Source organism: Anabrus simplex, chromosome 1 (genome assembly GCF_040414725.1).
Source record: "Anabrus simplex isolate iqAnaSimp1 chromosome 1, ASM4041472v1, whole genome shotgun sequence".
NCBI lineage: Eukaryota > Metazoa > Arthropoda > Insecta > Orthoptera > Tettigoniidae > Anabrus > Anabrus simplex.
Window position 1 is genome coordinate 256,058,829 of NC_090265.1, and position 14,097 is coordinate 256,072,925.

At 41.5% G+C, this 14,097-nt stretch overlaps 1 protein-coding gene across 5 annotated transcripts in view; it reads right to left on the minus strand.

Annotated features, from left to right (window-relative positions):
* The window catches only part of LOC136886505 (leucine zipper putative tumor suppressor 2 homolog), a 791,346-nt gene that overhangs the window by 156,852 nt on the left and 620,397 nt on the right, over positions 1-14,097 (minus strand). Inside the window, exon 1 of one of the 5 annotated variants that reach the window (XM_067159340.2) lies at positions 773-1,100. The exons of the other annotated variants lie outside the window; for them this stretch is intronic. Coding sequence (XP_067015441.1) covers positions 773-814 — 42 coding nt within the window. The 5' untranslated portion in view covers positions 815-1,100. Of the gene's footprint in view, positions 1-772; positions 1,101-14,097 lie in introns of those variants that run through there. 5 annotated transcript variants of the gene reach the window in all.

A 14,097-nucleotide genomic window follows, 5' to 3' on the forward strand; every position in this document is an offset into this window, starting at 1 on the left:
CAGTATAGAAATAAAATATCTGGATTTGCTGCGAATCGAACCCGACCCTCGGAATATGAGGCCGGTAAGTTACCCTACACTAGGATAATAATAATAATAATAATAATAATAATAATAATAATAATAATAATAATAATAATAATAATAATAAATAATAGTAAAAAGATGTGTTTACATTCCTTTAACCCCCAACACAACCGTCGTAACAGACACCAGAATGCTGAAATGTTGTCATGATGGAGGGTTCTTAGAGGGTCAGTAAATCTAGAGACGGGGGTCACTCGTATGTAATCCCCCAACATTGAGCCTAGAAAACCAGCACCTAACCTACTACACTACGATTGTCTTCAGTATGAACATTTATATATAATAGTAAAATAACCTACGCAATCTATCAGGGAATCTCACACGATCTTCCACATAACCTAAAATAACATGTACCGAGCAAATGGCTGTGTTTTTTGGGTCATATAGCTATCACCTTGCATTCGGGAAATAGTGGGTTCGAAACCCACTGTTCGCAGCCCTGGAGGTGGTTTTTCCATGGTTTCCCATTTTCACACCAGGTAAATGCTAGGGCTGTACCTTAATTAAGGCCACCGTCACTTCCTTCTCACTCCTAGCGCTTTCCTATCCCATCGTCGCCATAAGACCTATGTGTTTGTGCTACGTAAAGCAGATTTAAAATCATGTATTCTGTGGCTGAAGAAACTTACATAACCTTATCACAAGCTGATATATTTAACACACAAACTGAAAACAGGTAACTTACATGAGAGTTGTGCACCTGAAGAGTATCCATGCCTAGCCCCATGGCGGACACGCTGCGAGCTCTCTACCATGCCAAACCAGCGCCGCGGAACACTCACTAACACCCGTACAGCGCAACGGCTCCCGCCCTACTGAACACGGCACAGACTAGAGCGGAGCAATAATTACTGGCAGCCGGAAGTCCCCCGACAAACTGCCGAGCAGCACACGCCTCGAGTCATCCGAGCGACCTCAGCCAAAAGACGAGCAGTCACCTGTTTGAATGACAAACAGCAGCCCTAGCAAACTTCTCACGCCAGACCTTCAATCAAAAGCCCTACAACCACGAGTTCGAGAGTAAATTGGTTCTAGGACATTTCGTGCCACTTGATGGCTGATTGCCTGCGAAGTGTCAGCTAATGTTTTTAAAATATTTAGGAGAGGACATTCCGTACCACTTGAAAGAGTGAGAAGTATTGCGAAGTGGAAGCGATATCCTAATGAATGTATTCATTTGTATATCCATTGTCCACTACTGGCGCTGAAGCCTCCGCACGGTGTGACCACTACTGATATTAACATTCCGTCGGGCTCAACTGATCTGATTGGTAAACGTGTTAATTCTTATCTCGTATTCGTGATTCGCGGCGGGGACTAGCTACTTTCACCGTTTAATAGTTTGTACCGGGCGAGTTGGCCGTGCGGTTAGGAGCGTGCAGCTGTGAGCTCGCATCCGGGATATAGTGGGTTCGAACCCCACTGTCGGCAGCCCTGAAGATGGTGTTTCGTTGTTTCCCATTTTCACAAGAGGCAGATAGTGGGGCTGTACCTTATTAATTAAGGCCACGGTCGCTTCCTTCCCATTTCTAGGCCTTTCCTTTCCCATCGTCGCCAGAAGACTTATCTGTGTCGGTGCGACGTAAAGCAAAATAGCAGTAGTTTGCTGTTTCCATGTAACCTTCGAGCCCATATCGGCCAGTTCATCGAATCTTTTATTTTGCTTACTTGATAATGAAATGATGCAGTGGTTTATAAATATTCACAATAATAGTAATATCAACCCTTATGCTCGCCAAGCGCATTGCACCCGTGCAAGACGTATATTTCTATTGTATTGTTTTGTTTTAGGATTCATACTTCAAAAAATCTACTTTCTTGTGATAATATTTACGTAAACATAAGTATAGTTTAAAGGGCAATTTTTAAATAATATAGAAGTTTTCTTCAGCATATGTAAATTATTTTTGTTTCTAATTTCTAATGTGTGTCTTATCAGGCTAATTACAACCGCCTGCGTGAAACTAGAATTCCAGTTTGACATCAAGTGGTACGGATTGCCCTAGCGTAAATATGTGGGGATTACGGGAAAACCATTTGCAGGGAAGGTAACGGCTAGGTGGTACGAAATGTCCTCAAAAATCAAGTGGTAGACTACGGGATGTCCGTGGTACGAAATGCCCGGACACCGAGTAAATTAGCTTGAGATTTTAAAATACACATCGGACAATCGACCAGCTCTCCGTACAACAGAATATATTTGAAACAGAAATAACTGTTACAGTCAAGAGCACTGAACAGAGTGCTGAACCACGATATATTGTTCCTAACTTGTGCACAAAGTGCCAGCAACAGCAACGACACATCGATGTTTGAACAGAGCGCCTTACTGCGCGGAGGTTATATCCGACGGGTTGGGAAGCATCTTTTATATCATTAGAGGAAACCCATTTTCAAATATCGACCTAAGTATTTCAATTGTTGCCCGCACAGCGCTTGATATTGTGATAATCAATTTCCTAATATGCTAGTCTTAGTAAAACTAAGATTAAAATCTTGTTTATCTTGTGGTGTACGTATGTAATCGGCATTATATACGTTCTTTTTAACAAGCTGTTTAACGTTGCACCGACACAGATAGGTCTTATGGCGACGATGGGACAAGAAATGGCTAGGAGTGGAAATTAAGCTTCGAGGCCGTACTTAAGTTACAGCCCCAGAATTTGCCTAGTATGAAGATGGGAAACTACAGAAAACCATCTTCAGGGCTGCCAACAGTGGGGTCCGAACACACTATCTCCCAAATACTGGATACTGGCCGCACTTATTCGACTGCAGCTATCGAGCTCGGTCGTTATATAAATATGAGCTCCTCTGATGCCTCATAATAATGTAGTTAGAAGCTCAAAGAATTCTATAATTTGTCATAATATTCCCCATACATTATCTTTTTCTCTTAGTTTTCGGTCTTGTTCTATTATCCAACCAGGTCTAATTTGTATTATCCACTCATGCTAAAGAAACTGAATTTTACTTGTATATTATTCAATACGATATCCAATAGCAACAAGATACAATATTATCATATGGATGAAAATTAAAGTTACAGTATACTGTAACTAAGGATGCCCGTGATCAGACTGGAACCGAAAGCAAACGTATTTCGACAACCTCACAACCTGACCCTGAGATACAACCGTCATTTATTAAATTCTAGAACTTGTTCTTACCCACAGAATCTAAGCTAGGAGTCAAGAACAATGTACAGTATTTTTGCCTGTCTTTTGTGATTTTACGTAACGGACTGTTCATTGTGGTGGCAACTATGCAAAAGATCATTCGTTACAGCCCTCCTAAAAATGTGTAGCGTTTGATCTTATCCGCACCGTATCCTCAATAAGTTCAGCATAGCTCTTCGTAAGATAAAGGAATGGAACGTACATTTGTCCTCATGCTAATTGTAACTCCTCACTAAAGTAACACACATACCAAACTAGTGTTAACTTGATACAGTGACAGCTGTGTTCCTATTAATCGGATAAAAGGGCTTACAGTTCCACTACAACGTAAGAGGTATCCCCTACTGTTAATATGCATCTACATATAAAAATTGACATTTTCTGCTGACGGTTTAACATCACACTGACTTAGTTTTCGGCGACGATAGGATAGGGAAGGGCAGCAATGGGAAGGAAACGGCCGTGGCCTTCATTTAGATACAGCCTAAACATGGGAAACCGCTCAGAACTACCTTCAGGCCGTCTATAGTGAGTTCGTACTCACCATTTCCCGAATGCAAGTTACAGCTACGTGACTTTGAACCTAGGATCAAACTCACTCGGTTACAAACATTTTATTTTTGTTTACGTATGTCGAATGTTCTGTTAATACTTCGTTGTTATGATCTATGGTTAATTCTTGGTTAGATGAAGTATTTTTGCATCTGTCTTTTGGCCATGACAAAGTACTTTCCACTGATGTCAGAGGTACTGAGCAGTGGTATTCAAGGCACAACTAGTGCGCCATGATGCTGTGAATACTGCAATGGTACTTCCTGGATCAGTGAAGAAGGCAATGGGAAACTATCCCACTCTTCATCTTGCCTAACAAGTTTTATTATTATTATACCGGGCGAATTGGCCGCGCGCGTAGAGGCGCGCGGCTGTGAGCTTGCATCCGGGAGATAGTAAGTTCGAATCCCACTATAGGCAGTCCTGAAAATGGTTTTCCGTGGTTTCCCATTTTCACACCAGGCAAATGCTGGGGCTGTACCTTAATTAAGGCCACGGCCGCTTCCTTCCAACTCCTAGGCCTTTCCTATCCCATCGTCGCCATAAGACCTATCTGTGTCGGTATGACGTAAAGCCCTAGCAAAAAAAAAAGTTTTGTTATAGCACCCGTATCGGTATTTACGGTTTCCGTATAACTGCATAACCTTCATTGGTGCATCCAGGCTGATGACTTTTCAGACATACAGGCTTAGGTGTTTTGTTTTACAGTTTATTTTACGTCGCACCTACACAAATAGGTCTTACGGCGACGATGGGATACGGAAGACATAGGAATGGGAAGGAAGCGGCTGTAGCCCTGATTAAGGCACAGCTCCAGAATTTGCTTGGTGTGAAAATTGGAAACCACGGAAAACCATCTTCAGGGCTGCCGACAGTGAGCTTCAAACCCACTATCTCCAGAATGCAAGTTTTGTTTTTATCTCAGAAGAGGTGTATAATAATTAAACATTCGATTGCATTTTTCTCCGTTTGTGGAAGTATCACATTAAATCAACTGGAATGATTGATATGAAAGTAATGAATGTAATGAAATGGCATATGGCTTTTAATGCCGGGAGTGTCCGCGGACAAGTTCGGCTCGCCAGATACAGGTTTTTTGATTTGACGCCCGTAGGTCACCTGCGCGTCGTGATGAGGATGAAATGATTATGAAGACGACACACACACCCAGTCCCCGTGCTAGCTAAATTAACCAATTATGGTTAAAATTCCTGACCCTGCCGGGAATCGAACCCGTGACCCCTGTGACCAAAGGCCATCACGCCAACCATTTAGCCAGGGATACGGAAAAAGTTTTAATAATACAATCTTAATGGTTTTACGTTCGACTAGCTACCTTTATAGTTTTCAGCGATGCCAAGATGCCTGAATTTTGACCAACATCATTTCTGACGTATTCCAGCACCTTCAAATACCACCGGAGTGAGCCAGGGTCGAATCCGCCAGTTTAAGCTCAGAAGGTCAGTGCTTCTACCAGCTACGTAAGTTATTTGAGTGGAGCGGACACTAGAAAGGAAACCTATTATTACAATATTCCTAAGTCGACAAGATTTAGACAGATCTCCTCTACGATTACAGTACTTTTTGAAAAGAAGTAAATATTACTAATGTTGTATGGGGGAAAATATTTTAAGGACATTCTTGTTCAATTCATTCCCTGGTAGGATGAGTCGTGACTGATTTGACTGTGAAAAACATTTTCGGGTAAATTTAAGATTCAAAATTGTTACATAATAATAATAATAATAATAATAATAATAATAATAATAATAATAATAATAATAATAATAATAATAATAATAACCTCCAAATCTAGACGAAATCAAACAGGTAATCAAAGAGCTTAAGGATAACAAAGCGCCAGGTGAAGATGGCGTAGTGGCAGAAATGTGGAAGATTGGAGGAGAAATCACAGCGGAAGCAATTCATCACTGTATAGAAGATATATGGAAAATTGGGAAGATCCCTGCAGACTGGAAATGTGCACTTATACATCCGCTTCACAAGAAAAGTAACCGAACAGACCCGAACAACTACAGAGGGATCTCTTTACTGTCAATTGCTTATAAAATATTCTCTAAAGTTCTACTAAACAGAGTTCATGAACAGACTGACCACCTCATTGGAGAATACCAAGCTGGTTTCCGAAAAGGAAGGTCGTGCGCAGAACAAATTTTCAACCTCAAAAGTATACTGCGAACAAGAGCAATAAGAACACCGTAGTCATCTTTATCGATTTCACAAAAGCATACGACTCAATAGACAGACAAACCTTATTTAAAGTCCCAGAGGAGTTTGGAATTGACAAGAAAACTAGAGAACTCATTAAACAAACCCTGACGGATACCATCTCGAAAGTCAAGTTCCTCGGAGATATATCTGACCCGTTCGAAATCAAGACAGGAGTCAGACAAGGAGATGGACTGTCCCCGATCCTCTTCAACCTAGTTTTGGAGAAAATAATGGAAACTTGGAAAGAAGCTCTGAAATCGGAAGGGATAAGAGGAATACACCGTGGAAGAGAAGGCCAGAACTTGGAAATTAAATGTCTAGCTTTTGCCGATGACCTCGCCGTCTTAGCTATAAAAAGAGAAGACGCTATAAAGATGATAGAGAAACTGCACGAAATCGCCGGAAAAGCAGGTCTTAAAGTTTCTTACGGAAAGACGGAGTATATGGAGTGTAGGCACCGAAATGAGAAGTACATGGAGATAAAGTATGGGAAGATTAAAAGGGCAGAGAAGTTCAGATACCTGGGAGAATGGATCCAACCCAATGGGCTAGACAAAGAGGCTATCAAAGGAAGAATCAGAAAATTAGAATTGGCCTACAACCTAATCCAGAGTATGTACAACAAACGGGCAATATCCTACATAGCCAAAATCCGACACTATCATTCAGAATCAAATCAGAAGGATTGTATGCCTCAGAGTGTCTTATTTTGAATAAAAAAGGGGAGCTACAAGAACTGGAAAAGAAAGAAAGGAAGATCATAAGGAAGATTCTGGGACCCCAGAAAACTACTGATGGAACCTGAAAAAAAAAGGAAAAACAAGGATCTTCATAAACATACGGAAAAGATCTCAGACACAATGAGGAAGCGTAGGTTGAACTTCTACGGACATCTAGTAAGAATGGATGAAAGCAGACTGACCAAAAAGATCTTTAAGTACATTGTAGGATAATAATAATAATTTCGTATGGCTATTTCTAGCCGAGTGCAGCCCTTGTAAGGCAGACCCTCCGATGAGGGTGGGCGGCATCTGCCATGTGTAGGTAACTGCGTGTTATTGTGGTGGAGGATAGTGTTATGTGTGGTGTGTAAGTTGCAGGGATGTTGGGGACAGCACAAACACCCAGCCCCTGGGCCATTGGAATTAACCAATTAAGGTTAAAATCCCCGACCCGGCCGGGAATCGAACCCGGGACCCTCTGAACCGAAGGCCAGTACGCTGACCATTCAGCCAACGAGTCGGACATTGTAGGATTGAAGGCCACCACTAAGTGAGTAGAAGAGGTCAAAAGAGATGCAGAAGAAGTTGGAATTATACTAGAGGTGATCAATAAAATGAAAGAGTTTAGAAACATAATCAACAAAATCAAATTTTTTGAGGACAAACCACCTAAAAAGAAGCCCAACTGGATAATCTCTGAGGAGGAGAGAAAAATACGAAGCGAGAGAATGAAAAGGTTCTGCGAAGAGAAGAAAGGCCAACAAGCCTTAAGTGCTATGCGGTCCACGGTTGGCCAAATTCGGAATAATAATAATAATAATAATAATAATAATAATAATAATAATAATAATAATTTTGAATGTGTGGAGGTACATATACTGTATCAAACACCGCATTACATTTATTATTACGTCATTTCTGTGTTAAGTTATTGAGTTCATTTGTTAAATGAAGAATTTGGAAAGTGCCCAAAGTAGACATTGTTCGTATATATTGTTACAGTACATGGATAAATCTAACTATCTCTTCTGCTACTAATGTTCATTGGATGCCGTTACTGCCGTAACTGTACGAAAATCAACCCGTCAACGACGAATAAAACAGCTAGTACGTAAAAAAAGGTGATTTAAGTTGATAATGATGTTATTTGCTTTATGTCCTTCTAACTACTTTTACGGTTTTCGGAGACGCCGAGGTACCGAAATTTTTCCCCTCGAGGGTTTTTACGTGCTAGAAAATCTACCGACACGAGGATGACGTATTTGAGTACCTTCAAATACCACCGGACTGAGCCAGGATCGAACCTGCCAAGTTGGGATCAGAAGACCAGCGCCTCAACCGTCTGAGCCACTCAGCCCGGCTGATTTCAATCATTTACCAAATGATCTGCATTTAGAGCTGTCACCCAGATGGCAGTTTCCCTCACAATTGCTTACCTAGTATTTTCTTAAATGATGTCAGAAAAGTTGGAAATTTATTGAACATCCCCCTTGGTTATTCCAATCCCTCTTTCTATGTTTGCCCCAATTTGTCGTCTTAAGTTCAAACATTATCTTCATATTATGATCTTTCTAACTTTATAAGAACTCTATTTAAGTTTATTTGTCTACAAATGTCATTCCACTCCATCTCTCCAATGACACCTCGGAACATGCCACTTAGTCGAGCAGCTCGTCTTCTTACTGCCAAATCTCAGCTCAAAGTTTACAACATTTTTGTAACATTATTTTTTTTCTTCGTAAATCACCTAGAACAAATCGTACTGTTTTTCTTCGCAGCTTTTCCAGTAGTCGAATAAAGTATACCTGGGGACAAAACATGACGACCTCGCCTCACACCACTACTCTCCAGCGGCAGCCTGGAGTCTATTAGCGGCTTATAGGATTTACTACGTCTACTGTAGCCGGAGTTGCCAAATCGTCTCTGCACTCGATACGAAGTAAGGGTAAATACTACACGGAGTGTGGAAGAAAATGGTTTGACCACCCCTGCACATCAAACGAGGATCACTTAGAACTCGTTAACTCTGCAGGGTGTGATTGACTGCCCGCTTCGCCGTCATGCTTTGTCCCCAACTATAATCTTGGTGACTGTCCTATACATGGGAACCATACTCTAATTGGGAATAAATACTTAGCCGAGAGGTCGAGACCCCCACCCAACTCCTTCACCAATACAAAGCTCCGTCCCTCTTTACCAACTCCAGCAATCCTCCAAACCCGCCGAATCTCCTGGCCAGAGAGAAGGCGTTACCTTCTAGGTGGCCCGCCCCTTCCCTTCGGGAAGGGAAATGAAAACTTCCCCCTTGGTCCTTGGTCTAATTGGGGCTTACCTGTGACGTATACGCCCGCTCTTTCCTTACTACAGCCTCCAAATAACCTGATAACCATTCGAAGAGATATGTAACCTTTATTACAATGCCGTTTATATGATTACTCCAATGGAGTATGGTTGCAAAAAATGGGTCTTAGCAAAACAGGATATAAAACGCCTGGAAGCAATGGAAATGTGGATATGGAGGAGGATGATGCTGGAAATTAGTTGGACAGAGAAAAAGTCAAACAATAGGGTCCTTAAGGAAATAGAAAAAACAAGGGAAATGATCAACACTCTAGAAAAAGGAAAATCAAAATCCTTGGCCACACACTTCGACATAACATATTCGTCACGACTATGCTGGAAGGAAAAGTTCTGGGTAAGAAGGGAAGAGGAAGGCAGAGGAAGAAGTATCTGGATTCCGTGATGGACAGGCTGAGTTTAAAAAAATATGTTGACCTGAAACGCTCAGCAGAGGAGAGACAAATGTGGTTGCAGCGACAAGGTCTTGTCTTTAGGACATGAATGAATGATTGAATGAATTAATAATGGAGACATTTCCTCTGTTAACATCTAGGTACTTAATGTTCCCCGTGAGGTTCCTTCATCCCATCGACAGTCATTCAAACTGAGAAGAAACTCACGACCTGACTTTTCAACCAGTTTACAAATATACCATTGTCTGCTGTCCGTATCACAACATTGTCGAGGTCTTTTTACAGTCGCTCACAATTGTGTAACTTTTTTTTTTGCTATTTGTTCGGGGCGTCGACCTAGAAAGGTCTTTTGCCGCTACGTGCACCATATGTTAGGAACCTGCGTGTATTTGGAAGTCTAAAGTGTTGAATGTGAGGAAAGGAACGTTAAGGATGACACAAACATCCAGTCCCGGGGAATCGAACCCGGGGCCGCGTTGCCCCCTACACCGCGAGGCCGGACATTGAGAACTTACTCATCACTCTATACAGTATAACATCATCCTCAAAAACCAGCTCTTTACTCACATCTACAATCTTCATTTATCTCGCATATGAAAGTAACAAACTTCTGTCTTCGTTACGAATGCACACGATGTATTCTAATGTTATACTGGGTTCTGATATTCGCGTTACTCTTCTATAATCCGCCGTAGATGACAGATGCTCTCGTACCGACCGGGAGGACCTATTATGGATTCCCAGTATAGTGACTCAAGGTTGACCAGCCTCTTGTAAATATGTATTTCCTTCACGGAAGGATTACCTCTGAGCATGAAGGCCGGTCAAGGTGTGATAGTGACTACATAATTTCCGTTCGTGCTGATGGTTATAGAAGCGTGCAGCCTTAACCTCCACGCCCTTGTGGACTCCTACGCAACCTATATCTTCACATTCATGTAATGAATGTTAAGAGGCTAATAGAAGACAAGTCAAAGAACTTCGTGTCAAAGTAACCAAACAGGTCAGTAAGAGACGATAATGGATCTTTGAAAAACAACTATAATCGGTATGTGTATACCGCAGTCAGTCAAAACAGCTGCCGATAACTGCTTACTGGAGGGTCCAAGGACGGTCGACACTTTTTCATTAATTTCATTCCTTCTGTGGATCACCGGTACAGTGTCGGCCTACGAATTTCAAGATTATGGGCTCAAGTCTGGCAGACGTAGTTTCTTTTTGGAAGACGAAGGAAAGTCTACTCGATAGTCTATGTTGTACGAAGTCGAAAGGCGACTTAAAGGGGCCTCAAGGGCTTTGAACTTGGTAGTGTGGGTTGGTGACATCGGGGCCCTTGACTGAGTCCTGTAATTGCTTTCATTTGTGTCAGGCTCCTCACTTTCATCTATCCTATCCGACCTCCCTTGATCAACACTTATTTTTTCCGACAACAATAGTACTACGTCGGAAGGCCTAGGGAGTCTTTCATTTGCACGCCCTTAGTGGTCCTTTTCTTTCTTCGGCTGATACCTTCATTTTCGAAGTATCGGACCCCTTCCACATAGGATGGTTGCCCAGTTGTACTTCCTCTTAAAACAATAATCACCACCACCACCACCACCACCACCACCACCACCACCACCACCACCACCACCACCACCACCACCACCACCGTACGAAGTCGGCATATGAAAGATATCTGGTGACACATTTGGTGTTTACCCGACAACATTAATTAAAATCTCAGTCAAAAATCGTGCAACAGAGGTCTAGTTTACTCTGTCGTCCGGTAGAGTAAAATGGAGCGTCGAAATTGACGCACATGTAGCCTAAACAGTGCCAAATATAAATGCTAAGGTCATACGATTATTTATTTTTAGCCTGTTATAGGCTTTGTAAGGGAGACCCTCTAACGATGGTGGGTAGCGTCTGTATATAAAGGTAACTGCATGGTGATGGTGGTGGTGGTGGTGGTGGTGGTGGTGGTGGTGGTGGTGGTGGCGGTGGTGATTGTTTTAAGAGGAAGTAAGAACACTACGTGAGGTAGTGTTGTGTGTGGTGAGCGAGTTGCAGGAATGTTGAGGATAGCACTTACAACACCACAATGTAGTCCCCGAGCCGAATGCCATAACCCGGCCAGCTATAGAACTCGGGACCCCAAGACACAAAGGGCGAGGTCCTGAACAGTCACCAATCGAACCGCACAAAGAAGGAACGATGGCAGTCTTACATACCTAGGTTATCCCACATGCGCCATGCCGAATTTTGTAATGAGCTGTAATTTGTTAATTGTTGATCTGCTTCTTGGTACCTGTTATACTATGTTATTTGTTGATTTTGAAAAGAAAATATAACCTTTGTTAAAGTTTTAAATTAACTTTAATTTTGTAGTTGAGACCTATTCCAGCCCGCACCTTCTTTCACCTCTAACTACCACGGAGACCTCCGTACAATAATAATCATAATAATAATAATAATAATAATAATAATAATAATAATAATAATAATAATAATAATAATAATATTGGCTTTACGTCCCATTTTATTATCACTTGTAGGGTTAAGCTAGTAGTAAGCTCAACCTATAGTATTGTAAGCCGTAATGTTAAGCACTGGAAATATTTTAGTTGTGTGTGAATTCTTACATGATGATGCTGGATTTAGAATGTCGAACTAGTAGTATTTCTCGTAATACTTTCTTTCCATGAAATTGCTTGTTTTACTTTTGTTGTTGGATAATTATTTTTTAACTTTATTTTATTACACTAGCCTACTGCAAGTGGCCATTGCCACCGAGATATTTCCCAATTGCGATGTATTTGTTAATAATAACATAACTATTTTTACAGTTTTCGGAGATGCTGAGGTGCCGGAATCTAGTCCCTCAGGAGTTCTTTTAAATACCTGTAAATCTACCAACACGAGGCTGGCATATTTGAGCACCTTCAAATATCACCGGACTGAGTCAAGATCGAATCTGCCAAGTTGGAGTCAGGAGGCCAGCGCCTCAACAGTCTGAATCACTCTGCCCGGTGGACCGCTTATCATTACAAACAGCTGTATCTTGCTGAAGTTTCGTTTCAAACGGAATGTTAGGGGTCCAGAATTATCGCTTCGGTATCATAATATCTGTTCGTCTCTAACAGCCTAAAAAATCAACTTACTCATATAGTTCCCAGTTTGCAATCCGTAAAGCTGATGCAATGAAAGAGAGAAACATTCGATGACTGTAGACACATCTCCAGAGCATCGGCTGAATTAAAATGAATCAACTTGATGGAGGAGTAGCGTGTTCTATCAGACAATTGGGAATTTACAGCGTGTACGAAGAATGCCGTCCATTAAAATCACACATAATGATAAAGGCGATCAAATGACGATAGACAGGAAGCAGTCCTCTAATTTGCAATTTTCATAATGGGAAATCCAGAAACTAACTAGCGAGAAACTAGAGCTCGAGTTGTACTTATTGTGACTATTTAGCAAATGAAGGGGCCCATTCACAGTCGAGCCGGTTGGCGAGCCCGTCCATGTATAAAATCCACACCCCGAATCCACTGTCGGCAGCCCTGAAGATGGTTTTCCCTTGGTTTTCCATTTCCACACGAGGCAAATGCTGGGACTGTACCTTAATTAAGGCCACGGTCGCTTCCTTCCAACTCCTAGGCCTTTCCTATCCCATCGTCGCCATAAGACCTATCTGTGTCGGTGCGACGTAAAGCCACTAGCAAAAAAATTTTTTTGTTATGGCCCAACGAAAACATTCCAGAGTGGCTGTAGCTGTTGCAGAATTTGTGCAATGATGAAGTAAAGAAGAAGAAACGTGTGTGAATGAAGGAATGGTTGAGAGATAAACCAGGATTTTCACACGTCAGCCTATTAAGAACTCTGTGCGTACAAGAACCTGCAGATTATAAGAACTTTCTGCGTATGGATAGCGACAGTTTTTGCGAAACATTGTTGGAGTTGATTCGGCCAAACACAGAGAAACAGGAGACACACATGAGAGATAGCATCTGTGCTGAAGAGAGGTTAATTGTAACATTGCGATTTCTAGCGACAGGGAGAAGTTATGGAGACCTGAAATTTAGCAGAAAAATCATTCCTGAGACGTGTTGGGCAATCTTCGATACGTTGCAGTCGGAATATTTGCACGTAAGTGGGCCTACACAATTTTGATTGTGATGTATTATAAGATCGTTTTTATAAAACAAACGTAATATTCTTTTGAAAGTGATTAGTTTGGGAAATGTTATTTCACTACTAATTATGAAATACAGAAAATTCCACTACTGTAGTAATGTATGATACATACTTACAGTATTAACAAGTTAAGTGCAGAGGCGCGAGAGTCATATGTCCTAGCACAATGGTCTATAGGCTAATAATATTTGTACGAGAGTATCGGGAGACCATGGATTCTTCTTCTTCAAATTACTATTATTACTATTATTGTTGTTGTTATTGTTATTATTATTAGTGTTCGAATGTCGCACTAACGCATGGAAGGCATTGCGTGACGCAAGGATGGGAAAGCTCCAGGACTCGCCCGGTATATTTCAATAAATTCTTCCCGGAACTGCTTATTCTTCT